Here is a 27050-nt window from a genome sequence, read left to right as displayed (position 1 = left end):
TTCATCCAAACAGCCTTAGGAGACACCACCATACACCCCTATATCTGCAGCTATGGACTCAAAAGTTTTGTTACAGGATGGCCAAGAAAAACATCATAAGCAAAATCATTTTATACTGCATTACAGAAGAAAACAGCAGTCTTTGGTGAACCTTTGGTGTTCGCTTCTCAAACCAAGTGAGTAGACCTTAATGCAATTATGAACACTTATATTTAAGAAAGAGATAAGAAAAAACTCAAAGATTAATCTTATTGAGTGCCATGTTTAATCCACCATGCTCTGTCCAATGCTGATGACAAAGAATTCTTCCACTTTAATAAGGATAACACACCCCTAAAATTCATCTCTGCACTGTGGCAGTATAACAGCTCCTGGCTTATTCTCAAGGTTCAGACAAAGCCACTGTCTTGAGTTCTAAATGCTTCACAATGGTCAGACTCCACCTTAAGCACTGTCAGAATGGAGAGCAGCAGCAAAGAAGCCCACTTGTAAGGAGTGCATCTCCTCACCTCCGGCATGCAGACAAGAGGATACACTCAGCTATCCAAAAGGAGTTTCAACCACTGCAACTGCTTTTCAGTTTAATAAAACACAAACAGAACAAGGATTTCAAGGTTTTCAACTGCAGCCTCTAAAATCCTGTAACTGAATGAGGAAGAGAACCAGTAGCACGTAACACTTGAATGACAGAGCAACATTTTGCTATCTGTGCTTCACACAGCACTAGAAGAGCATCCTTAAGGCAACAAGCATTGCCTGGCTGCACCCCAATTCCACCAGCATTACACTTCCACCTGCAATAATCTTGCACAGCTACACAGAATTAAGTTTATTTTTCTTCTTTTTTTTTTTTTATTAAGAGGAAGAATTGCTTTTGATTTTAACCAAAACAATTATTAAAACCTAAAGCTTACACATACATTTTGGTAGTGATCATAACTGGTCAACTGCATTAAGAATAAATATCAATGTTTCCAAAACTGACACCGTAATACTGCTGCTTGATTCATCAAGCAAAGGACAAAAATACAAACAGCATACTCCCAACAAGTCTATTAAGCTTTACATGGTTATCAGTAATACGCAGCACAATAAAATAAGCCGATTAAAACAATTTTCCCCAGGTGATGCCCCTATGACCGTGTTCATTAGGAAAAACACTTGTAACATGATGGGAAGTTCAGGAAAATCGTGGTGTTGTTAGCCTTAGAGAAGCACTCAGCTACCATTTGTCAGCAGTGCACTGTATTTTGGAGCAGATAAAAGACCTCTGTACAATTTGCACAGCTGCACACAAGCAGTAGTTGTCCAAGGAAGGAGTTAGGACAGTTTTTTTGTGGGGTTTCTTTCCCCCCCAGTCCTTAACAATAAAACGGACACATCAGGCCAAAATAGGTTCTTAAAAGTAGGTCAAAAATACCCAGTCATGATCGCTTCTGCATTGGTTTCCTAGCAAATTAATCTACCCACACAGATATACGTAATGCGTATCCTGGAGACAGTGAGGCAGAGGAAGAAAACCAAATACATTCATGAGGTAGCTTAGACTGAATAACTGCAGTTAAAAGTTTTATTGAACCAAAGAAGGTAAAACGTGGTAGTCCAAGTTCACTGAGCAAAAGCAGCTCTCCTGCTGAAGCTGCGCCTTGTGCTGAATAACCCTATTAACAGAGACTATACAGAGGACACGTTATGCAAGTTGGCTCAACAGCAAAGGAGAAAAGGTAGATTAAATTTCAACTGATGGAACAATTTGGTCAAATTCAGTGGCTTAAGTGAACGTTTCTAGCCCTTATCCACCTATATTCAGTACAAATGTACAACAGAATATACAGCTGCACCGAATTCCCATTTGTTATAGCGTGTGCTCCCACGCAAGCAGAAGCCAATTCCTGAAAAAGACTCAAAAATACCCAAATATTTTAAGTCTGTTGCTTGAAGCATCACTTAACTGACTCATGAAAAAACACTCCGTATGTTATAAAAAACTCCTGACCTCTACAAGGTCCACTTCCTGTATAGTACTGATTATTAAAATTATTTATTTCTTCCCTCTGCCTAAGGAACTTCATACGCTCTGAAAGGACCCAGAAAATCAGGTGGGTCAACAGATATGTCAGAGATACTTGGAAAGGAGGGAGGTAGCTCAGGCCCTTTGGCCACCTTGGGACAGTTTATACTGATGTAGTCTACCTCCCTCTATAATCTGCAGTTGAAAATGAACGGAAAAAGGATTTCAATTGTGAAATTTAGTGAAAGAATGCATTCAATACAAAGTCTTCAGATTTGATTCATTGGGCTTCCAAATGAAGTTACGAGGCACCTCACACCCAATACACAACATTAATAACGTACCTAATTCATACATTTTACAGACAGCATCTTCTCATCTGTTAAACGCTTGGCTCAAGTGAGTACAGGGTTTTCTTTGTTAACCACTTCACAAACATTCTAGGCCAAAGAAACAGCACAAGTAATGTCAAAATCGTTTTTTTTTTTCCAGTAATTGTACCAAACGCTGTAGGCTAAGCCTAACAGAAACTACTGAAGGAAAGTAATAGACTCCATGATGCAGTGCAAAGGTGTTACTACAACATCGTAAGTCAAGGGATGTTTCTAAGGTGCTGAAAGAGGAGATTCTCTGGACGGTGACCCCGTGTTGTCCTCCGGTGGGAAAACAGTTAGAGTGCAGGCTCGAATGCCACCAAGTGATTCTGGAAGGTCAAATACTTTATGCCACTCATCTTTTTCTGGATCGTATTTCTGAACTATTTCCACCATACAGCGGTTATTCCAAGAATATCCTCCAACTACATAGATTTTATTTTCAAAGACAGCAACCCCAACATCACTTTGCCCACGTAACATGGCAGCAATTGGAGTCCACTGGTCTAGAGTTGTTGAGTAATATTCACAGCTTAGAACATCATCATAATCACTTGTTCCTCTAAAGTGATTTCCACCAATAACATAGAGCTTGTCTCCTACAGTACACATGCAATGCAGACCTCTGACTGTTGTCATCGGAGCTTTCTGAGTCCATTTGTCTGTGTCAGGGTCAAAGCACATAAGTTCCTTCTGGAAAGTATCGTGGGTGATTCCCCCTAAAAAATAAAGACAGGTGTTAGAATAGTGCTTACTCTAATAAGTAATAATTAAACAGCAAAAGCATATCTTTTAGTGAATTCATTCCACCTTATCTAAAATTTCTCCCCCACTGGCTTAGATTAGTATCACATACGCACTCCATTTCAGATGACATTTTAATGTACTTTGTTCCTTTAAATCTGGATATGTGGGAGCCATACTCTATGCAGTACTTCATTAAATAAGATTATGGCGGATTAAAAGAACAGAAACTTGTTACCCATTCTTCATTCTGGCAAAACTTTTGTGTTTTTTTTTAACTATTTATTCAGCTCGCTAGTATTGTTTCATACCATGAGAAGTGAAGACCATTACTCTTCCAAATTCTGACTCAGTGATGTTACATTTTAAGTGGTCCTTACCACAGTTTTCCTGACAGAAACCTTTCAGTAATTTTAACTGAGAAGATATTTCAGATATCCTCATAGTGCCTACGGTTCTGTATGTTTATACCTTCTTAATGATTCCCTGCAAAGGCTGCTGGAGAGGTTTCAAAGGAAACAGTGGGAGGATTTCCCATCAGTGGATGAAGTATCTCCATCATCCCATATCCTGACCTGCCTATCGATCACGTAATCGAAGTCAGTAGGCTTATTGGCTATGGTTCATTTCAGATCGTGATAAAGCTAGCTGAGGTGCTGAAAAATACACAGAGAATGCTGTCACTGAACAACCTCCTGCTGTGCTAACCATTCAGCATTGAATTATGATCCTTGGATTAACTGACAGATTGCACGGTGTCTACAGGCATCAGGTAAGAAAGTACTTGGAGAGTAAAAAGTAACTACAGGAAAAACAGAGGGACTGCAAAATCCTGACACTTCTTGACAGCCATGGTAGTGACAGGGTTTGGTGGCCTGTCAGAGAGCAGAAGCCTTAATGTAGTGATGAAGAACTGACAAATAATCAAATCTTCACATTTTCATCCCTAAAGCGTCCCAACTCATGGGGATAACAGAATAGAGGAAGAGGAAAAGAAAAATGTGGGATACAGTATTGATGTGAATAGTCACATTAGGGAGTACACACACACTCTGCCTACAGTAAGACAAGCAGAACAAAAAAAAGCACAGATAGCAGCACAGTGACTACAAGCTAACTAAATGACTTAAGCACAGGAACACAAGTGTGAAGCTGTACCTTATGGTAAATTTTGAAATAAACTCCTCCTTTTCTACTAGCACAAAGCCCCTTCCATGCAAATTATCCAGAGAATCAACTGGTCTCAGTGGATCTCCCCACAGCTGTCTATAGGTAGATAATCTTTCCCATTTCCTGCCCAGAATTTCAGCTTAGAAACTAGAGGATACCCCTTAAAACAGCAAGAGAACATATAAGGACTATGTCCTTCTTTCACCTTCTGTGATCAGAGAATGGACCTGTGGCTGATGCCAGACACCAACCTACAGGGAAGTATTTAGATCAGTGAGCAAAAACATAGGTTCAGGGTCTAGTTTTTGCCATTAGTGGTGAAAAACATCATTACTAGCTTTATTCAACTTGATCACCAAGACTGAGATCAAACCTCCTTTAGGAAGTGAGCACATACCAGACTTCCAGAAAACTACTTCCCCAGTTCAGGGAAAAAATGAAATGAAGCTATAACCTGGGTGATATAAGACTAGGTATATTACACTGAAAGACTACTGAAAGCATACACATCATTTGTAAACTGTGATTAATGTCAGTACTTATCCCTTTGTGTCAGCTCAATAACAGCAGATGCCTTCAAAACACCAGAATTTCCAATGCTTTCCAAAATATATCAATAAGGATGTGTTTAATGGTCATTTGTTTAATGGTTATTGCCACATTAACGCCACAAAAGAAATGTTCTGATGGCTTAAGTGAATAATTGCTTTGCAATTTGAAGCTGTTATTATCTAAATGCCCAACATTATTGGAAATCACTTTCTGGGACTCCACATATATATGCCATTTACCTGTATGAAGCCAAACATGACACCAGTTTGCATCATGGCAAACATACTGCAAAAGACGACTATCTCATCATCTCCCATGAAATAGGAGAAGTCAGGTAAGTAATTGTTTCATAGAAGCAACACAATTCCACGAAATTACCTGAAATGTACATTAAACCTCCATATACAGTTCCAGCATGACCATAGTGGGGTTCGTTCATTTTTGCAACGTAGCTCCATTCGTTCATTCTGGGATTGTAGCATTCCACAGTGGCTGTTTAAAACAAATGAGAATATAAATGTTGAATCTAACACAGTAATTTGGCTTTCAATATAGCAGCAGTGGCATTAATATATTCATAAATGCAGGAAGTATTAATAGGAAACATTGTATAGCTGAGAGTTAAGGGAATTACTGAATATTATGTGTACAGACAATATGGAAAAGCCTCAAGCGTCATCCCAAAGGAACAAAAAGGAAGAAAACCTTGCATTCTTGCCTTCCATTCATTCCTTTCCCATTCCTTTTTGATACATAACCTGCCCCAGCTAAAGAACTCTGTCAGAAGTAGAGTTGTGGGACCCAGCACCCAAGCTGGGTGCATCCAGCCGTTCTGCTCCTGCCTCTTGGAAAGTTTCCTCCAGTGTCTGCTGGAGATTGACAGAGAACAGAGCAAGCTGTAGAGACTGGCAGCTTGAATAGCACCATATGACCAGAAGGGTAAGAGATCCTGAAAAACCTGTAATACAGCGACCTTCCAAATACAAAGTGATTACCAACAGTCATGTTATCTTAGAATTATTCAATCTCTTTTTAAATAATTAAAATTAAGAATCAGATTCTCATGCTTATTAAATAACACTTGAGAGAGGTTTGTGGACCACGCATTCAAAATGCAATCTGTGGCATTTCACTTGCTTCAGAACAAGCTTTCATTCAATCAAGTGTAGAAGATTTCAGGCAGCTGTATAGAAACAGCAATGGTGACTGACAGGGTGGGATTTCCCATCAAAGAACACAGAAGCTGATATTTTTGACATTATAAAGGCAGAAACTCATTACAGCACACCAATATATTAGTGAGGCACACCAATCAGCTCAGTTACACTGACACAGTGACTATAAGATACCTCACCCTAAGCTGCTGATCTGTCTTTAAGAAACCCTTTGGAGCTTTTTGGAAGAGATAAATTAAACCACAGCCTCAGACTATCTCCAAAAGAACCCTGGTCAAGGAAAATTTAGTAAAGCATGCATTACAGTGGACTTCTTTTAATCCCTTTAAAATGTATAACCTCTTTATAGCTGCAGAACAGGGTATTTTGCAACTCCATACAGTTAGTATCCCAAGGAAACACACATTCCAACTAGAAGCTTCCAATTCAAGTGTCAGGAATACCATCTGAAAACTGCTTCAGCACCATGCAAGATTCAAAGAGGATGACATTGCACGAGAGAACTGTTAAGATGTTCCAGCACTCTGGGTTTTTTCAGCTTTCCCTCCCACAGGAGCTGAAATTTAAATCTGCAAGATGGACAAAAAACCCAAACGGATGTAAAGTAACTGAAGTGTCTCTGTACACTGCTGCTGACGTGTCAGATGTGTGGCTTGTAAGACCTGCCCAGGTGGTGGTCAAGTTTCCATGTTCACTCAGCACTCCCCATCCCACACAGCTCTCTTCTTATACAACAGCCCCATCTCAGCCATTGGAAATACGTCTTATACACAGATAGTTAAAAATGTGCACGAGTGAAGGGAAGGCACTCAAGCATTCTTCTGCAAATAAAAGCTTAAAGTCATGCTATATTTTTTACTTCAAGTCCAAAATCTCTCCTTACAAAGCTTGTTTTTATCCGCACTTAATCTCCTGTAGACTTGTTACATCCATCAGGGATTTACACTGCCATAATGTCAGTAGGGCAGAAGACAGAACTTTACCTGGTTGGAAGTACATACAAAAAAACCAACTCCATAAACTGGGTGTAAACTCAGTATCTCAATCCAAATTGCGTTTAAGCAGTGGGATTCTGGTACCATGTGCAGCATCAGCCTAACTCTCAAACATTTCCAAGCTCTTTCTTGTGTGAATGTATTCATCCATCTCAATAGTCTTTTCTGAAGAGGAAAGCTTCTTTATACTCTGTTCTACTTAGCAATCAGAAAAGCAAAGATATGCAGAAATTTCAGGAATAGAAAAAGATCAGACGTGCAAGTAATTATAGGTGTCCCAGTTCCATCCTGACAGCAGACCCTTCCGACCTCCTGCTAGCTGCCATGGTGCACCAAAACCATCACTTGCTTTCACAGAAACAAAGACATCCTCTTCCCCACAGTGCTTACACTTTGTGCTGAGGTGAGGAACTTACATTTCTAATGCAGTATAGAGGCAGGAAAAGTAGAGCATTTATAAAAATCATGAAGCCATCAGCAACCACAAAACTGCAAATGTAACAAGGCATTCAGCAGTGGGCAGCTGTTTCTCTCAACTGGCACTGCAGGTTCTATTTGAGAGAATCTTTAGTCAAAAGACCACTTTAAGACACAAAGAGAAAATTAAAGATGCAAAAATGGGTACACATCACTCTGCTGGCATCACTATTGCCACACAGTAAAGACATCAGCTCTCTGAGCAAAGATGCTGTTGAGTTCAACATCCCTCACCTCCGATGAGGCTTCAAAAACTCTCCTGAATATCACCTGTACACATAAAGATCTGCTTGATAAAATAACAGACAAACCATCCAAACTCAAAACTCACATCCACCACGCTCTAAAACCACTCCGATTACTTCTGAGCTGAGAAAAGCCTACTGTTCTGCTTGGGTTTTCTGCATAGCTGTGGCCCTGTTTCCCAGCAAGGTCGTTCCAACTTTGCTTTAACGCCATCTCCCACTGCACTGAAAAGGAAAAAAATAACTCCAGCTATTACTTAAAGGTGCCATTGTTTTAAGGAAGAATTCTGTGTATTATCTCTGGCTTGAACACAGTACACAGAACTCAAAAGAACTATGTTGTTGAACCAAAGCACATATATTCTTATCGGATGAGACAGATGGATTCATTTCCCAAGAGCGTGAATGATTCAAATCAGGCTTTGTGTTTTAATGGTGAAACTCCTGCTCTGGCCATTACCAACAACACAGGGAGGACAGGTCTCATTTTAAAGGACACAAAACTTTGGCAGTCCCAGGGGATGCTCAGTCTGCCCTCACTTTATTTTGCCACCTGTGATGCTACTTGAGGATATTGCAGCTATGAACCACTTCTGTCAGTAGCTTCTAAAGGATCTTGAGGTTTATTACAGCAGCACACTTCAGCAACTGTGAACAGTGTCCAAAAACCTGGAATTTTCATGTTACCATATTTCCTATAACGCAGCTTGTTGCTGTAGAACTCAAAGCTTACTTTGTTAAGCTGAAAGAGCCTCAAGTAATTTGATTCCTAGCACAGTGAGAAGTTGCTTCAAAATAAGCTTCTACATGAGATCAAGGCCAGGCTGGATGTGGCTCTGGGCAGCCTGGTCTGCTGGTTGGTGACCCTGCACACAGCAGGGGGGTTGAAACTAGATGAGCATTGTGGTCCTTTGCAACCCAGGCCATTCTATGGTCCTTTGGTTCTCACTTCAGTTTGATATTTACAGGACTACACAGGCAGCAAACAGCCTAACAGTGTAACAAGGCAGATTTTTCTTCTCACTTAAGAGCACACATAAAAATATGTATTGTATGTACATTTATGCTGTGTTTTTCATTATCACAAAAATATGTCGCTTGAACTCAGAGTTAAGCATCACAGGAGTACATGGCAAATAAGTGCCTTCCCAGTTACTGGGTAAGAGGCAGGACAAAACGTAGCTGTCTTCCCCTAAACTATGAGTAGCCTTCTGCCTTTATTGCAGCATGATGAATCTGTAGTTCAAACAGTCCAACATCCTCCAAAACCCTGAGGAGGATCTCACACAGAATGCCAAACTTCAGTGAAGTCAGGCAACAGCAGAGCCTGAAACATCAGAACATCAACTGCTAAGTTCCCTATGCGAGGGGCAGCTTCTGCCAGCATCAGGAACAACTCAGGTCTTTCAGAAACAAAAAACACACTTTTTCTTTGAGAGGAAACTAGAATCCTGTGTTCTACACAACTGAAGTGCCATACAAGCACTGCTTCTGAGCATCTGTGTGACCACACACACTGTCTTCTTTCCCAAGAAGCCTTTCCTCTTGCACGCCTGGTTTCTCCAAGCTGCTCCATTCTCTCTGTCTTCTGCCCTGCTTTGACACTTAAAAAGAACAAAGCAGAACTACACACAGTCCTCCTGGGACCGGTGCATATCTGGAAATTTAAATTACAATTTTTGAATTCAGCACATTAATAAGACACTGTCGCATCCACCACATCCACACCAGTTTACTCATCCTTATCACCGAACCCAATTTTTCTCAAAGTGCCATACACTGTTGAACAGCAGCAATTTATTACTGCTAAAGTGCATACTGCTGAGGTAGGAAGTGATATTTACAACACTGTCCTCAGAAGATTGATCATTTGAAAACTGTTTGGGGAAGACTTGCTGTAGAGCCTCAAATAAAATCTTTATTCCAGGATTTTGTCAGGAGGTAAAGAAAAAAAAAAAGAAATTCATTTTGGTAACTTAAATCCTTTGGCCCTTTTCCACAGGAGGTGATCTTCTGGAAAGCTGAATTGAGGTTTTTGTAATTTTTCCTCTTACAACAGATTGAAATTAGTTTGAACCCAAGGGCAAGTTCCTTAATACCTGTCCAACACACACCTGACCTTCTCTTGTATGAAAGCTTGAAGTTTTTCTCCTCTGATGAGAATGGAAAGTTTAAGCTGGATTTCATCTTTTAGCTGTCAAGGTTTATGAAAGAAACATGAAAATGAAAAGTGACTTGCCTCACAATTAACAAGAAAAGAAACTGAAGCCCTGAATCAAAGCATGAGACAGCTACAATACTTAGCATTTATGGAGTGCTCTTCCCACAATGATCCAATGACATTTTCCAGCTCTATGAGGAAACTGCTGCAGTATTTTAATGATATCTTTACAAAATAGTTTTAAACAAGTGATAGATTTTGTGTTTCAAAGTTGCAGAAGAGTTGAGGTCAGCAGAATGATACTGCATGATCAGATCTAAGAAAAACACTGCACTAACAGCTTGCTTTAAGCAACTGCTTGCCATGGCTCAGTAACAGCCAAGCAACATTTTCACTGACATTTGTACTAACTGCATAGAAAAGGGTTATAAAATACTTAAGGTAAGTAATCTGGCTGGCTGCTATTAATTAATGTCAGGTTTTCTGACATTCAAGGCAAGGATAAATACATATGAGCTTTTACAACGGGGTAAGATAAAGGGACATGTAAGCAAAGCTATTAAAATCTCCCAATTTAAATAGGAATATTGGTAAAGAAAATGAATTTTTTGCCAACTATTTTCCAATGAATGTTTTTTAGGAAGCGTTTAGAAATCTCATTTCAAGCAGATAGGATTCTAAACCTCATGCAGCACCAGCCCTGCTGGGTCATACGAGCAGAACGCACTGATTCCTAAAAGCCTGCAGTAAGTTCATAGAAGAGTGTTTATCTGAACAGATGAGATGCACTAGTTCAAAAAAAATTATGAACTGCTACATAACAAATTCACTTCTGTATTGTTTCAAATGAATATTTACTCGTATTTATAAAAAGCAGGGCTTTTAGCAGCTACTAAAGAAATAAGACAGCTGAGTATTGGGATTAAGCAGCAAACAGAATAATGAAATGTTTCCTCCGTATTAAATATATTACTATGCTAAAATGCCAAGCATAATCACTGTAACTTTCCAATTTTAAAGCAGTGACACAAAGTTACAATTGGGTGTACAGTCCCTGATTTGGGTGTAAATTTTAACACTCTCACTTTGGAAGATCCAGTGGGTTCACGGAGGCCAACCACTATTGATTTCTTAATTAAAAGTTACATGGTAACTTTTAATTTAAACTTAGAGGAGTAATATTAAGTATCTTTTGACAGTCTTTTGTTGTAACGGTACATTACCTGTGCAGTCACAAGATCAGAGGCAAAAAAAAAAATTGAACATTTTAAGTGGTTTAAAAAACACAGAATGTCAGGACATCCAAGGCTGTCTTAAAAGAAAGCCTAACTAGCATTTCAAAATGACTGCTCTAGGAAACGTGCTCCTTTTAAAACACAGCCTTCCTGCAACGGTGAGTTTCAGTTGGAAAGCTGCATCTTTCTTTAGAGTTGGTTTGGTTTCTCAGCTCAAATTGTACAGCTGTGCATACACATTTCATACATATTATTTTACATGTAGATACAGTGATGATGAAGTTGAAGAGACCAGATATTTTGCACCGGGACGTGAGATACAGGCATCTTTTTGTCTGTATGGAAGCCCTTCTAAAACAGCTACCTGCATCCAGACAAACGTATCCATGCACTTCCAGGATTGCAAGAAAGAAGCTGCATGCTAACAAACTCAGTCCTCTGCTGCCCCACGAATGGAGGGAGAGAGGACTTCAAGGCCTAAAAAGAAAGGCAAGGAGTCATAGTTCAAGTGCTTACCCAGCTCACCCGCTGCATTTCGACCGCCAACTGCATACAGATGTCCTTTGAGGGCACTTAGGTGGAAGAAGGTGCGCTTCTCGTTTAAAGACGCGACTTGCATCCACTTGTTATAGCGGGGGTCGAATCTGAAGACTGTGTCAACTGCTGTCTTTCCTTTTGTGTCGTAATTGCTCTGGCCACCGACTACATAAAGAAAGTTTCCAATGACAGCGATGCCATGCTGGTACCTGGGTGCATCCATGGGAGCTAACGATTTCCATTCGTGGGCTTTTTCGTCATACATGCGTAGTTCTTTGCTGACAACCAGCTGCTGCCTCAGCACTCCCCCCAACGTTACCAAGTGAGTGCTGTCTGATCGAATGGCAGTTCTCTCTGACTGCATAACTGGTTGCATGTATGGCATCATTTGGTAGTTGCTGGCTTCCAAAAGCAAGTTTACGCAGGTGTTGTCAGTTCTCATGAAGTCCACTGTTTGAACGTAGTTAATAAGATCCTGGGGTGTCATCAAAGGAAATCTGATGTTCTTCATTAGCTTTGCAGCATATTCCATTCGAGGCTCTTCAAACCGCAGCCAGCGACAAGCCGCCTTGAAGAGTTCAAGTTCAGTGCAGTGCTTAAGGCTATTACTTGAAAGCACAAAGGCAAGACGTTCAAAGGGGAGTTTCACAAATTCACCAGTACTTAACAACGCAGGGAAGTTCTTTAGGATGAAATTATTAACGTATTTATCCACTTCTGTGAGATTGTACGTGTTGGCAATTCGCCCAACCTCAACACAGTTTTCCAAGGAAACCTAACGAGGAAACAAAGAGGAATTAAAACACATTCTTAATTCGGCGTCTAAACGGCGGCGTTGAATTTGATGAAAATACTGCAGATTCTACAGTATTCATTGTTTCACAATGCTCAGGCTGATTTTCACATGAGCAAAAATATTCAATTGATGTATATATTCATGACCGCAAGGGGAGAGCCAATGTCAGATGCATTACACAATGATGATACATAGCAATTATACAGCTCTTCACCTTTGAAATGCTGTGCAAATGTCTTTGTAAGAAAGAAACATGGAAAATACAGTTAAAGGAAAGTTGATTAGCCTAAGGTTACAGAGAATTATGTAAAAACAGGGCTTGCCATTAGGCATTTCCAACCTTATTAAACTTCTATTGTCATAATCCCTTTTCCCATGAAAGGCTGGGACCTGATGATCTTTCGAGGTCCCTTCCAACCTACAAAGTATTCTGATTCCATGATGCAGCCAAGCAGGATGGCACAGTTACCTCTCCAGTGCTGTGCATTACAGACAATTTATTTACAGGGTTCAATTCCATACATATATTCCTTAAAAATGAATAAAACTGCATCTTTGCATCTCTGGTGGACGAGATCAGGTCTTACATACTACATGCAAGTTACAGACACAGCATACTCAAAAATAACACAAAGCTAGCAGTCTTAGATAATCAACGTAGGATTTCCCCTAGAAATAACCAACACATGAAATCCTTTAGCGTGGATCATATCCTGACTGCATTCAATACTCAAGTGAGTATACTATACTCTTGTCATCCACATCTTTTCCAGTGCTGCTGCATCTGCCTTTCCTACATCCTTCTTACATTTCAAGATCCAAGAGGGAGAGAGAAAAAGACAGGAGGGATGGGATGGAACCAAGCAAGACTGCAGCAAACCCACGCATTTCAGTTCAGTAAGACCTACATTACATACAGCAAGCAAGTCCATTTCCAGACACTTCTTGTCGAGAACTGCACCACCTTTTTGCATTCAATATTCTACCCCAAACTTCCTTCACACATGCTTTACAGTCTCCTTACAGATCAAGCCAACAGCATGTCCAACCCCACTCTGCACTGACACCACAGCTTTAGGATTGTCACATTTGTAATTCCAGAAGAATTTGAACTTCTAAATCTTGTAGGTTTTTTTTTTTTAAATGGTTGTAAGGTTGAAGATTATGACTCTGAAACATTCAAACGTGCTCTGGTCATGACAGATTACATTTTAGCACTATATTACTTCAATCTATCATTAACCTTTAACAGGCAATTCCAAAAGTTAATGAGCATGGGAAAAGCAGACTTCTGTATTCACTAGAAACTCACCTAACTTATCCTAGAATTGAGATCTGCAGCCACTAAGACTTATTCACAACCCTGAAACACCTTCCTAGAATCAAAGGTTCTAATATCTTATTCTTATCTCATTCTTATCTCTAATACAAATCAATCAAGCCGTATCTACAAGATGAATGTGTGGCAGACTGTCAGCATTTTTATTATACAACATCCATGCAGTACATACACAAATCATTACTGAATTAGAAGACTGCACTATTTATACCAAAATATCATCTTATCAGCTAGCAATACTTATAAAACATTCTGTTACTCAGGGAACATTTTGGTCTGTCTTCCAACTGTTATTGAGATACTACCAAATCTCTGTGCAGATCCCTTAAGGCTTTGTAATACATGTGAATTAAATAGAAGTAACAGCATATTGTAAATTAAGCAAATGAAACTGATCACACTTACTCCTAAAATTTTGTTCAAGATCAATAATAAAAAATAAAACAACACAAACAACCCCTCAAATTGATTACATACTATAGGACAACCTTTAACTCCTGCTGTAATGTTATGGCATTTAAAAACTTACTTTGCAATGCACCTACTGGCATCCAACTATAGAGACAGCATTTTCTCTGCGTCAAGGTAAGTAGAAACATTATTGCATATACACAGAAGACATGCTTGAAGGAGGAAGATGATCAAGCAAAAAAGGGGACAGAACTGCATAGCACTGGTACCAGGCATTAAGGTAGCAATGAAATATTTACATACACTGATGGATGCATGTCAGTTCTCAAGTGCCCAGCTCACAGGACTATTCTAGGCTTGTCCCAGTGCTTGCATCCTAGCTGATGTACCACAATTAAGTTGCATGGGAAATCTATGCAATTCAATATATTCCTGGAATGCCTGCACTTGAGAAATTTATTGACGTATCACACATTGTTAATGACAGGAACATCACATCAGCAGTTTCCAGTGCCTCCTGACTTCTCATAAAATCTATGCTATTCTGCTTTAATTAACCAAACAGGATTGGACAGGAATCAGGGGTTTTTTTTTTTTGTATTGCATTTGCAATTCCTCCCCATTACGTTTATGAAATGATGTACTTTGTCTTATCATCAATGAATCTACCACTCAAATCTGGGTACTACATTTAGTATTTCCTTAAAGTTTACTTTCCTCACCAAAAGCACCATTACCAGCTTCACTCTGGTCTGTGATAACATAGATAACATGATCATGCTAAATTATATTGCAAAAAATCTTATAGTAAAAAAAAAATACACTACAGACTCCAAAGTCCTGAGTCAAAAACTTTCAGAACAAAATGCAATAGTTATTCACACAAATATACAAAATTGGACAGGTTAAGTTACAATAAAGCTATTTGAATAAATTACTTGTTTATTTTCCAAAAAAAAGAAGTGTGACTTATGCTATGATACTTATGAGAGGTGCAGAAATTGTTCTCTGCAGGATCAGTCAATCAGGAGCTCATCAAGAAACAGAAGGAACTACTACTTCTGGCCATCCTACTGAAGTGAATGGGAGGAAGGGAAACATCAGACAAAGAATGCAACCGTTTGTACAATCTATCCAGTAAACAGCAAAGGTATACACAGAAACAACTAAAAGCCAGAAGTGAACAAACACCGAACTGACTTCATATGATGCTGAGAATTTCAGGTAGATCCTATTTTACCTGGGCACTGGTCACTGTGCAGAGCCACTCGGTCACGTTACTCAATTGCTTATTATACAGTAAAAGTTCCAGAAAATATTTTTAAAAATATTTTTTAAAATGTCAACCCAGCACTATGATACCATAGCCTGAAAAAATAAGAGCTAACACAGAAGGGCTTTCTTTAGAAAGCAGCTGACTTCTTTCTTGGGAATTTTAAAACAGTCAATTCTCAAGCTCTTGTAAAAACTTAGTTGTAAAATACTACAAAACTGGATATGGAGTAACATGATTAGAAGTACGTGGATCCCAGGGAATAACATTAGAAAAAGCTGACTTCTGGTGCCTGGCAGAAACAGCCCCTGCATCAGGTCCCACTCTGCCACAAGGCTGAGACCATCCTGCAAGCAGACAAAAAGGTGTCGAAGGGCCCTATGGTACTACATCATCTCAAATTAAAAGGCAGTTTTTGAAACAGATGAATATAGAAACATTTCTACAGGGCTGAAAGAACTGAAATCCCCTTAGATATCAGTATAAATCAAAGGATTTAAGAAAATACCGCAAGATCAAAGACCATACCAACATTGTATATGGAGGAACCTTCAGAAAAAGAGCATTCAAACAATAAAAAATGTCCCAAATAAAGCAATATAAGATGAAAGTAGCTCTTTCCTTAAGAAAGCAAACTCACAGTAGCTGCCCTGCCCCAACAGTGCCAAGAGCCAAAGAACAAAGTAGAAACAAGACAGAGCAGAAAGCAGCAAACAAGAAGCCAAGAATTACTTGTGGCACAGCTCCCATTAAAGGGAGGCTGCTCCAAGTCACTGATTTGGATCTACAAACACCAAGCCCTTAATTCAATTTGGTGCTTTATAGAAACGTAAGCCCTACAGAGGCACACTGCTTCATTTTGGAAGGTAAAGCAACCTGAGCAATGCGGAATAGATTGTATGGGATCGAAGAGTGTAAATTAAACACTATGGCAACTCTGAGAACTGGGGAGCTGGAAAGTATGCCAAGGTTAAACATAAAATAGTACTGTTACAGAGCCCAGATGCATCTTACACTTCTGTCACAGAACAGGTTTCTGTCAGTGGCATTTCTGAGTCCTCCTATTTACATGCTCTCAGGAGAGAGAACACATTTTTGAATCTGTACATTGAAAACCAATGCTTCTTAATTTCTTATTAAGGATTCCAAGAGATTCAATTAGTATTTTAATTCACGTAGAACACACCATGTTATCATCCAGATAAAAGGATGGGGTGTTTTCTTGTCATATCCTTCCCTGCCCATGAAGACAGAACTCTGGACAAAACTTGCATGGGAAGGTGAGCACTTCAGGAGATGAATCCTTACAGCTGTCATCTTCTCGGAAAAAAAGATTTTTGTTTTTATAATATAGAGAAAACTGCAAGAACTGCTCAGACGTTCAGCCTGAATGGAGCACAGCATTCCTCAAAGCACAGATATGAAACAGAGGATGCTGTTGTTACCAGCGTCCCTCCCACACTAGGGGCACAACCTGAGATTTTAATTTCTGTAATAAACAACACATTACCAAACTGTAAATATTGTACTGCATTGCAATGCTAGTTTGCAGGGCAAACTTTTTGTCTGTTCCAACTGCAGAAAAGTGTTAAAATCTGTGTTAAAAGCCCCCAAATATTCCTCTTTTAACAAACATTGACAGTAAATGAGGAAATGGTTGCTACTTTGGGGGCTGTCCTCTGCTTACCAAAGCACTTCATTTGTTATTGCTGAGTGCCCCACTAGCCATTCAAGGCCATTTTCAGTTCTAGCAAAACATGGAAATCAACAAATTCTGGTAGCTCTCTTTCATCTAACTACTATTTCTGTAGCATCTTTGTATTAAAATATATCCTCTGAACAGACTACTAAAAGAACAGACACGAAGTCCAATGGTTTACAAGAATAATGATGTAAAGGTCTCCATGACAGTTGCTACTACAATAAGCATCACTCCACAAAAACAAAAAGGCTTTGAGAAAGTAAATTAACACGCTGTAACAGCCAGCTCTGCTTTTTGTTCAGGTTTAACTCAGCAAGTCGCTTTTTTATGGAAGGATATGGAATATGAGGGCAAGAACTAAGAAACAAAGTAAGGATCCTGGAAACTATAATAATATCACTACCATTACTGCAACTAATAGAAGGATTTTAATGCGATACATATTTCTCACACTCATACTAAAAACAATACACAGAAAAAACCTGCAAAAAAAAAAATCAAAAATTATCCTGTGAATTCAAGCTATAAACAACAGTGAAACAGAATTCAAGTATTATAATGCCACTGTTTCTGATTTAAAATGTAAACAGCTTTTATAAGTGTGAACTACAAGTAGCAAGTCTTACCCCAGAGATAAGAAACACTTTACAGAAGTCCAAAACAGGTAAAATCTGCAAAAAACTGGCAGCTTCCAGAGTGTCCTGAAGGTTGTCCATGTTAAGGGAAAGCTTTGCAGTATAAATAAAATCTATAATCTTCTTCAGGCCTATTTTGTTGACACCATGAAGCTTGATGCACATTAAGTCCTGTTCCTTCATTCCTCCTGAGAAAGACATGCAGGTAAGTTTATAAGATCGTTTTGATAGGATTTGAGTGATTTCATGGACTTGTACAAACATCAGAATAAAATCACCTGTGAACATCGCCTTGAAGTAATCACTCGCAGAAGCCATCATTGCTCTGTGGACAGGAAACACCTCATCACCATCTCCTGGAACAAGGGTCACATCGCACAGCAAACCTTCCACTCGCAGCTGGTCAAAGCCCTGCAAGAAGAACACAGTGCAAAGCAGCTGTTTGATTTGAGAGCAGAGCAGGAATTAACTTCTCTTTTCCTTATGTAAATACTAGTTTTATTTTATTTACATATGTAGTACAAAAAAATCACCGAGGAATAAGCTGTCATTTTACAATAATTATATCTAATATATTCAATAAGAATTATTCATTGAAAGCTTGATCAGAACATTTCCTATAAGAGGTTGAAGACTACAAAGTACCCTGGTCCTTAGAAAGTTGCTTTATTCAGTTAATTAAGTTATTTCCAGGAAGGAATTTGTTTTGAAAACATGTTCCAGCAATTATTTGAAGGCAGGCACTCGTATTTTTTTGACCTATGCAGTTAAGACACATGTGCACTATAGACACAAATCTGTTCCATACCACTTTAAGTGTTCCACCAATTAAGAGGCTGTAAAATACCAAGGCTTGAAAGGAAAGCTGCTATCTGGTTCACTGCTTATCAAATTTATTAGCAAAGTTTACAAGGCAAAACTATGAAAAGAGCTGATCTACTCCAAATTACTCAAAATAGCTAACTGTAATAGAAAAGGAAGTTGTCTGCAGCAGTACTTTAAAGTAAAATTTTCCTCTAAAGACAAACCCAGCTGGGCACACTGGAAGATGCACGGAACACCGGCCTCCTTCACATACTACAGAATAGAAGCTCCAACAAAATGACTCCCTTCAACTAGGGATGTCATCAGGCATTTTTCTCGTACTACCAAGGCAAACACTGTCTTTTTAGATTTAGCACTTGGAGAAGTGTTGGCCTCACCTCACATAATTTAAGAGTTAAGCTATCTTAAGGAAAGCCTGCGTCGTTAAGATTACGTAGGTAATGCTTAAGAAGTCTGCTTGTAGCATATACTTAGAGACTATGAAAACAGAGTAGACACTAAAGATTCCTAAAACTGGAACCTTTAACTTGCAGGAAAAGAAATTACAAGCTATGCTTGTATGCAGGCACCACCAGCACAGCACACCAACACGTTTTAAAGACTTCTTAGAACTTACAGGTACGGGGAAGGTTGTTGAGTACAGGTATTCTTTAGAGCATCCAAAATTCTCAGTGCATATCTGTACTGACACAAATAATTACCTGTAACACCACGGAACTGTGAGTATTGCTGGTGAAAAATCTTGTGGTCCCTGTCTTTGAAGACTGCAGATGGGCAGAGACGCCCATATCGCTGCTACCAAGAGATACTTTCATATGAGGATCCTCCTCTTCCACCAGAGATCTAAGAAGATGAGAAAAGAGAAATCTTACGATCAAACTCATATTTTCATTAGGTGCTCTTCTGCATTAAAAACACAGTCCTCTGGGATGACAAGTAACAGGACCAAGCAATAGGTCGTGAAAACCAGCAGGCAACAGAATCGATTCTTTTCGGTCCTCGTCAGCTCATCTAAGGAACTGAAATACCTACACAGCATCGTTTCAAAAATCTTATTTACAGGCCATAAATCCTGGTCCCCCCCCCACATTAAGAGCCTTGCACGCTTATTTCCACGCGTCCTCCCAGTATTTTATGATGCTTGCAGGAGTCCCATTCCATTTTCAAAATCAACTATTGCATCAGATTGCAGAGCAAAGTTAGAAGATTGAAACATTAAATATAACTTTAAAGTTCAGTGAATTGCTTCTTATGGCATACATCAACTCATTCACACATGAATAATAGCAAATAACTGGTAGAGCCTCAGCTGTAAGCTACTATAACAAGAAATCCTTCAGGACACAATACTCAGAGTTTTGCTACTAGAGGCAACCACTTCATAACCTTAATTTAAGATTTGCTTGTGTTAAGTTGTCACACATTTTGATTCCAAGTAATTATTGCCCAAATTCAGATGGAAAGGACTAATTTAGGTAGAATTGTTAAGGATTACTGCTCTGTTATTTGCCTTCTACTTGCATCTTGAGATGTAAATTGGATTTACATAGAGATATGCATATGAGATTCTAATTACCCTAACCTGTAATTATTATAAAACGTAAATAAATTTCCTCTCCAGAAATGTTACCAGTTCCCATGAATTCTTTAAGCTAATACATTACCTATTAGCATGCATACCAGTCTAATGCATATATACACAATATTAATTAGCAAAGAAAATTCTCCCGTCTGTGGATTAGTGGCTTAATTATTAATAAAGACTCCACGTTTCAACACATTCATAGCAGTTTAAAATAAATGCTGCAAATCTCAGATACAAAACATTTTCCAGATTTTAAACATGCAGGTAAACACATTGGCCTCCAAGCTAGTTTCAGAAATTACTTTAAGTGACAAGAATGCGTTTGAATTATTTGGGTTTCTTTCCCAGTTTTGATTGGGACTGCTGTATAAGGATGACATGAGAGTCTGCAATTGAAAAACAAAGTGTTTGGTTTCTTTTTGAGCAGCTATTACCCCCCAACTTGTTTCGGTACATTGCTACAGAGAGCAGTTTCTGAAACTTTAGAGTTCTTGATAGCACCGCTGTGCTTCGTTCAAACCCATGGTTACATCAGATACAAAAACATATTCATACAAATTCACCATTCAACAGCACACATGGGTTTGAAACAGGGAGATTTTATGCATACAGACAAAACAGATTGTAGGAACAAGGGCACATCGAGATAGCTTTGACTTGCAGTGTAGCAACTCAGTAGTGAGACATCTAAGAAAATTAATCAGCACAGATGTAATGCAGTAAGCAATTCAGTCCTGTTTGAAACCAAATCATCATATTTGTAACATAAATCCAGAGTGTGATGTAAAAAATTACAAGCTGTGTTTGAATTCGAAGTGCTCTCCAAGTTCCTTGCCATACAATAAACGCATACAACGTAATACAGCAGCAAAGCAGCTGCTCATGACCTAAATTCACTTTGTTCTACAGTGTTTTGTTGGTTGTTTTTTAAGCTTGACTACAGTCTCATCAAGGAAACGCTAACAATTTCAAGAGACATCTAGTCTTTAAATTTGGATGTCTTTCTAAGAGAAGGAATATAAAGTCACATTGGGAGATGGCTGAGCGTGGGTGGAGAGGGACCACAGAGTCACCTGGCATGAATGTCAACTGTATTTGCTCTTGAAGGACCTCCCAGAAATGTCACATCTGATAGCTGTTCTACGAAAGGGCTTTAAAAGCCTTATTCTAAACTTGGGTACATTCTGTTTTCTTACATTTCACGTGAATCTTTAACAGGAAATGATGGGTGGATAGCGATAGGACAAGGGGGAATGGTTTTAAACTGAGACAGGGGAGGTTTAGGTTAAATGTTAGGAGGAAGTTTTTCCACACACAGGGTGGTGAGGCACTGGAACAGGTTGCCCAAGGAGGCTGTGGATGCCCCATCCCTGCAGGCATTCAAGGCCAGGCTGGATGTGGCTCTGGGCAGCCTGGTCTGCTGGTTGGTGACCTGCACATAGCAGGGGATAGGAACTAAATGATCACTGTGGTCCTTTTTAACCCTGGCCATTCTATGATTCTATGATAAAACTTCTATGCTTTGTCCTAACGAGGTCCTTTATAGCACATGACCTCTCGTACTGCTGCACAGCCAGCAGAGGGGATACGATCTATGCTGAAGTATTAGCAGTGCACCAAGAGACCCATCCAACACCTGATGCCCTGAATCCAAGTGCTGTGACATTTGTGGGCAGGAAAGAGCCCTCCCAGAGCAACCAAAAATCAGCAGCACATTATTAGCATTGCACCAGTGTTAACATTTATCTGCATATAAGGCCAGAAACCCATCTTTTTAAGACAAAGTAAAATAATGCACAGGCTCTTCCATAACATGTGATACCAATATAGAAAACAACAGAAACAAGTCCTGCCTCGCAAACAAGATGAATTTAAAACTGCCCTTTAAAGGAATTTCAAACTATTCAGAATACTACTTTAGTTTTAGGGCTGTAAAGTGAATCCTCATTAATATCTCCACCATTCGTGCCCAGAACACACGGGTAACATCGTTCATATCTGACTGAATTCCCAATTAAAACACAGTACATACATCTGTCACATTTGCATGCTGCCACCACAGGCATTATTTATATTCATTAACATAGGTCTGCTAAGCACTATAATTAATTAGAGCATAATGAATGTAAATATATTGATTGGTACTTTATTGCAAGCACAGTATATCACAATAAAGCATACTACCAAAAAAGAAAGCTAATTCATTTTCCAATTAATTCTATTGTTCCGATCAATAGAAGTCATTAAACAAGAACAGCTGTAGCATTCTTAATTGGGGTTAAAAAAGTTGGAGGAGGCAGCTACCACTGCAACAAGACGTACTGATAATCCACCAGTAGCTGTGAACGTGGATATTACATCACTTTCAATTGCTCTGGATGGGCTTTTCAATTTTAAGCGTTAAGAACAAGGGGATGCTGGAGTTCAGCACACAGCATCAGCATTGCAACAGCAAAGCAGAGCAGCTTCCTGACTCGCTGCAGCCTCTCAGCAGTTCAGGGAAAGCCACAGGAGGTTAATTAGTTGCTATCACAGAAGAAGCTGTCATTCAGGAGATTTTTTTTTTTTTTTAAACCTCATGCCAACTCTTTCAAGTTTTTTCCTATGCCAGTGTAGCCAAGCATGCTTTGCTTTCTCATGACTCCAAGTTAATCCTCCAACCGATAATTCTGTAGCAATGAAATATGCAAAGCAGCGTGTGTGTTGTATGGATGTTATACAGCCTAATTCCATTGCCTCTGTCAATCTGAATGACAATTACTTTGCTTTTCACCATTTTAAAGAAATAAGTTCTGGACTGCCCACTAACTCCGTTTATTCCCTATAAGGGTATAATTTCTCACCTTTTATTAGATGAACAAGGTATCTAAATACTCCAAATGTGCAATCAGCAACTGGAAAGGTGACCAAGCTCAATGTTAAGCTACAAATACTGGTGAGGTTGTTGAACTACTGCAAACATGAATCCACAATGACTTCTTCACAGTGCAGTATGCTTCTTCTGTGCAATCACTGCTAATCAGCATCTCAATGGAGAGAAGGTCCAAATCCCATAGCACTATCTAATCACAGGATCAAGGCGGAGGCTTGATGAGGGCTGAGTGCATCCCCAGCATCACTTCTGGCATGAGCCAGCAACAAAACTTTGTTCTACTTCACACTAAGCCATTCCTATAACAGTAGAGATCTTTACTATTTCATGATCTGTCAAAGATACGGAGTGGTACAGGGCTGTTCTGCATGCAGTTGTACACATTTTGGTAATGAATCTATTAATGAGAAGCTTAGTAAATACAATTAAACCCTTCTATACTATTAGATATAGTAATTCTTTGCTTTGCATACATAGTCCACCAAAAAAAAACACATCACCTGTCTTTCTGATTTTCCATTATGAAAAGATGTTCCAGTTCCAGAAATAATGAACACAGGGGCTCCCCAACGAATTACACGCCACCAAGGAGCTCGATGAACATAACTGATTGGTTTACTTTATACAATGCTACTCCTAACACTTCTATTACGAAATTCTAAAATCAGTATAACAAAGGGGAACAAATTACCCAGTCACTGTATTTCACATTTATTCCACTCTGAATCTTCTAATGACACAGCTTCAGGACATGCTTTATTCTGGTAAATAACTTTCACACTTGTCCCCCACTACAGCAACATCTCATTTTTTTCCTATTTTTAAAGAAGAGTTTCTAACTTCATTCCTTGGTGGATCCACAACCCAGTAAAACTAACCCATTTTATCAGCTTGCTAATTATTTAACAGAAAATATCACAAAGGATAGCACAAGGAATGCAAGCTTGCATTTAGCATGAGCTCAGCCAGAAGAGAAGGACAAAAGGCACTTTTTTTGTCAGGTTTGTCAGGTTGACAAACCAACCAGAATGTTCAAATCTGTTACTGTGTGTGGCACAGGGCAATCAGTGTTGCATTCTGCACCGTCTGGTGCTGCTGGACAACTGGAAGTAGGAGAAACACAAGAACAGCACTGGAAGGATCTACAAAATGACCTGCCATGCATGTTTAAAAGCCATAATTTTAATGGATGAATTAGCAGCTAGCATAACAAGGAGCACTTGTACTTATCCAGTTGCCATAATTTCTTCAAACTCCATTTTCACACTGCAAACCTGAAAGGGGCTGCTGCAATCAGAACATGCAAGCTTTTACCCCCATGAATTACCACCACACTGTCACTGCTATGGCTGCCATTTTCAATAGTAGTTACAGCAGTTGGTGCAGCACCACTCACACCTTGTATATTCCAATATCTTGGGTTTTATCCCTGACCTTTATAGGTTAGAAGGGCATTAACAGCTGAACGCTTCAATATTTGTTTAGTGCTATCCTGAGTTCTTTGAAATCTACGTTCAAGGAGCAAAGGTACAAAGCTTGAATTTGTTTCTTGAATTAAACAAATAGATGCTCCTGCATTCATTTCTCCGCCCTTCCTTTAAAATCAGGTTGCTCCCTAATATTATGACAGTATAATATTGCACGATGAGAGCAGAAAAGCAGCTTCTGTGCAGCAAAACAAACCATGAGAAGTTGCATATTACTCTCAGTAGGATAAAGGACTCCAAACCCACCAAACCCAGCAAAGAATGACAAGGACAGCTCATGGATGCATGCTGAAGGGCAGTAAGCAGAGGTGGGTGGATTCCTGGCTCTAATTGCAGCTTGGGCACAGTTATACATGAAACGTACATAACAATGAGCAGCACCTGCTCCCAGCATAGCTGCACAGCAAGGCAACGTTGCTTTAATCTGCAGTTGTCCTTGATCCTTCTGCACACCAGGTCTTCGCAAAGAAAAGCTGTTGGGGTAACTGCAAGCTACAATGGCAAGGAAACAGCTGTAGGAAATATATAAGAGCAAGCCTACAACAGGGAAAACAATGAATCAGTCCTACAGAAAGAAAAATTACATTATATTTTTAGAAGAAGCAAATCCTCGCTGAGAGATACGCACTACCTACTTCTAGAACATTTTCACCACACATTTAGACCACATCTAGGGCTGACATCAACCAGGGAAGCAAAGCAGTCTGTGCAGTTCTGCAAGCACCATCACCAGAAGTATGAAAGCACCCAGAATGGCTCGGACAGAACCTCACCAACCAGTCAGGCTCAAGAGAACCTACTTAAACCATTCTAGAGATAAAGTTTTTAATAAACTTTGAGACAAAAGCATAGAAATCGAGCCATTCCCAGTATTTATTTAAAACAAAGTATGTGTCAAACAATGCCATCTGGACTCCAACACATCTCACCATCATCCTGACACGATGCTCTGGCACAAGCACACAACGTCAGCAGACACCAAGAAAAGTACTGGGAAGTCAGGCAATGAAAGCTGCTATTGCTGTACCAAGTGCCAATGGAACCAAGCAGAACAGGGGACATGGAAATAAGGGTAATCCCAACATCACTTTGAGCATTTTTGTGTTACTTGACATGAAGCCAAGCTGGGACAAAAGGCCAGCACTAAATTAGGTCCTGCAAAGTCAGCAAAGGACTGAGCAACTGCTTAGGTCTCATTTCTCAAGATGCATACATACACTGAAAACATTCTCCACAAAATTATTTCAACAACTACAAACTATCCGAGCTCTCAAGCTGTTTGTTGAATAATTACAGCCCACTGGTTAAATCAAATATGCTTTCCACAGAAACAAAGCAATATTTGGCTCAGTCATTGCTATAAAGCTTTTGTTCCTCGCAGTGTGCAGTCACCCCAGGAGCCTTAGTGCCACATCCACATTTATCTATTTGACAAAGGGTTTGCATTCATTTATAGCTTAAATTCACAGACACTGTTTAACGATGCTAAATTACAAGTGGTTCTCTAATGACATTTTGCCAAAGTTGGTCTTGGTGCATTGATTCCTACCATTAAAAAACAGAAAGCAAAGCACATGCACACGCTTTGTAGTTTTTCTAAAGAACTATTTTATGTCCTCGATGCTCAAAACTGCAGAATGCAGTCACTCAGAGGCTTCATATTCTATGCTGCACTGACACATCCTGCTCTCCGCCCTTCACGTTTGGTCTTAAGTATCAGAAATGTAAGCCCTAGTTCTGTCTGCACAGCTTAATGCTTCCCGCACACTGCAGGAAACACTGAAAATATTTTGCATGCACCATCCTGCCTGATGTCATTAAATCTAGTTTTCATACACACAGAAATCATTAAATTAGCAGAATGGTCCCTCAGAATGAAAGCAAAGCTAACGGACTAAAACCCGTTTATATTTACGGTGGCACCTGAGCATTCAAGCTTTGGTGATTAAAAAAAATATATATATACTCCACAGTATCCCTGCAACAACTTACTCCATCATTGTTCTTTGTCACAGATTGGTTGTTCTCTATTTGCTACAGAGGATAAATCTGTGCGCTTCAAGGCCAGCAAATTAATACCCAATATTCCAACATCATGACTTGGTAATTAACCCTTGCTCTTTCTGCCTAGGACCTTCTATCATTCCTCTTGCTGTCACTTCTCACAGCTGTTTAGTATTCCTTGACTACACTCCCCCCTGGGAAGACTGGAGATTTTTATGTTTGGTTGGCTTGGTGTTTTGTTTTGAGGTTTGAATTGTAAATTGTTTCTCCCCCCTCCACATTATTTAAGAGTTTAAATGCAGGCACATCAGATAACAGCTGTGGGGTACTTGTCAATTCCAGGATAAAGGATAGAAACTCGTTTTCACAGCTGATATTGCAACAGTCTCAGTCACTGCTGGACTGAACATTACAGCCACGCTATGAATATGCACTTCCATTTTAG

The 27050-nt window shown here is 39.4% G+C and overlaps 1 protein-coding gene across 3 annotated transcripts in view; it reads right to left on the bottom strand.

Annotated features, from left to right (window-relative positions):
* Positions 1–265: 265 nt before the first annotated feature.
* Positions 266–27050, bottom strand: part of KLHL13 (kelch like family member 13) — a 67668-nt gene continuing 40883 nt past the window's right edge. For 2 of the 3 annotated variants that reach the window (XM_031594198.2, XM_031594199.2), the window contains 6 exons: positions 19359–19500; positions 18111–18243; positions 17824–18020; positions 11656–12451; positions 5230–5343; positions 267–3104 (listed from right to left, as the gene is read on the bottom strand). In XM_031594198.2, the coding sequence (XP_031450058.1) occupies positions 2617–3104; positions 5230–5343; positions 11656–12451; positions 17824–18020; positions 18111–18243; positions 19359–19500 (1870 nt within the window). In that variant the 3' untranslated portion in view covers positions 267–2616. Of the gene's footprint in view, positions 3105–5229; positions 5344–11655; positions 12452–17823; positions 18021–18110; positions 18244–19358; positions 19501–27050 lie in introns of all 3 variants that reach the window. The other variant, XM_031594200.2, reaches the window with a different exon arrangement.

This window comes from Phasianus colchicus, chromosome 14, assembly GCF_987193195.1.
Source record: "Phasianus colchicus chromosome 14, bPhaCol1.hap1.1, whole genome shotgun sequence".
NCBI lineage: Eukaryota > Metazoa > Chordata > Aves > Galliformes > Phasianidae > Phasianus > Phasianus colchicus.
This window is presented reverse-complemented; position numbering and strand designations above follow the sequence as displayed.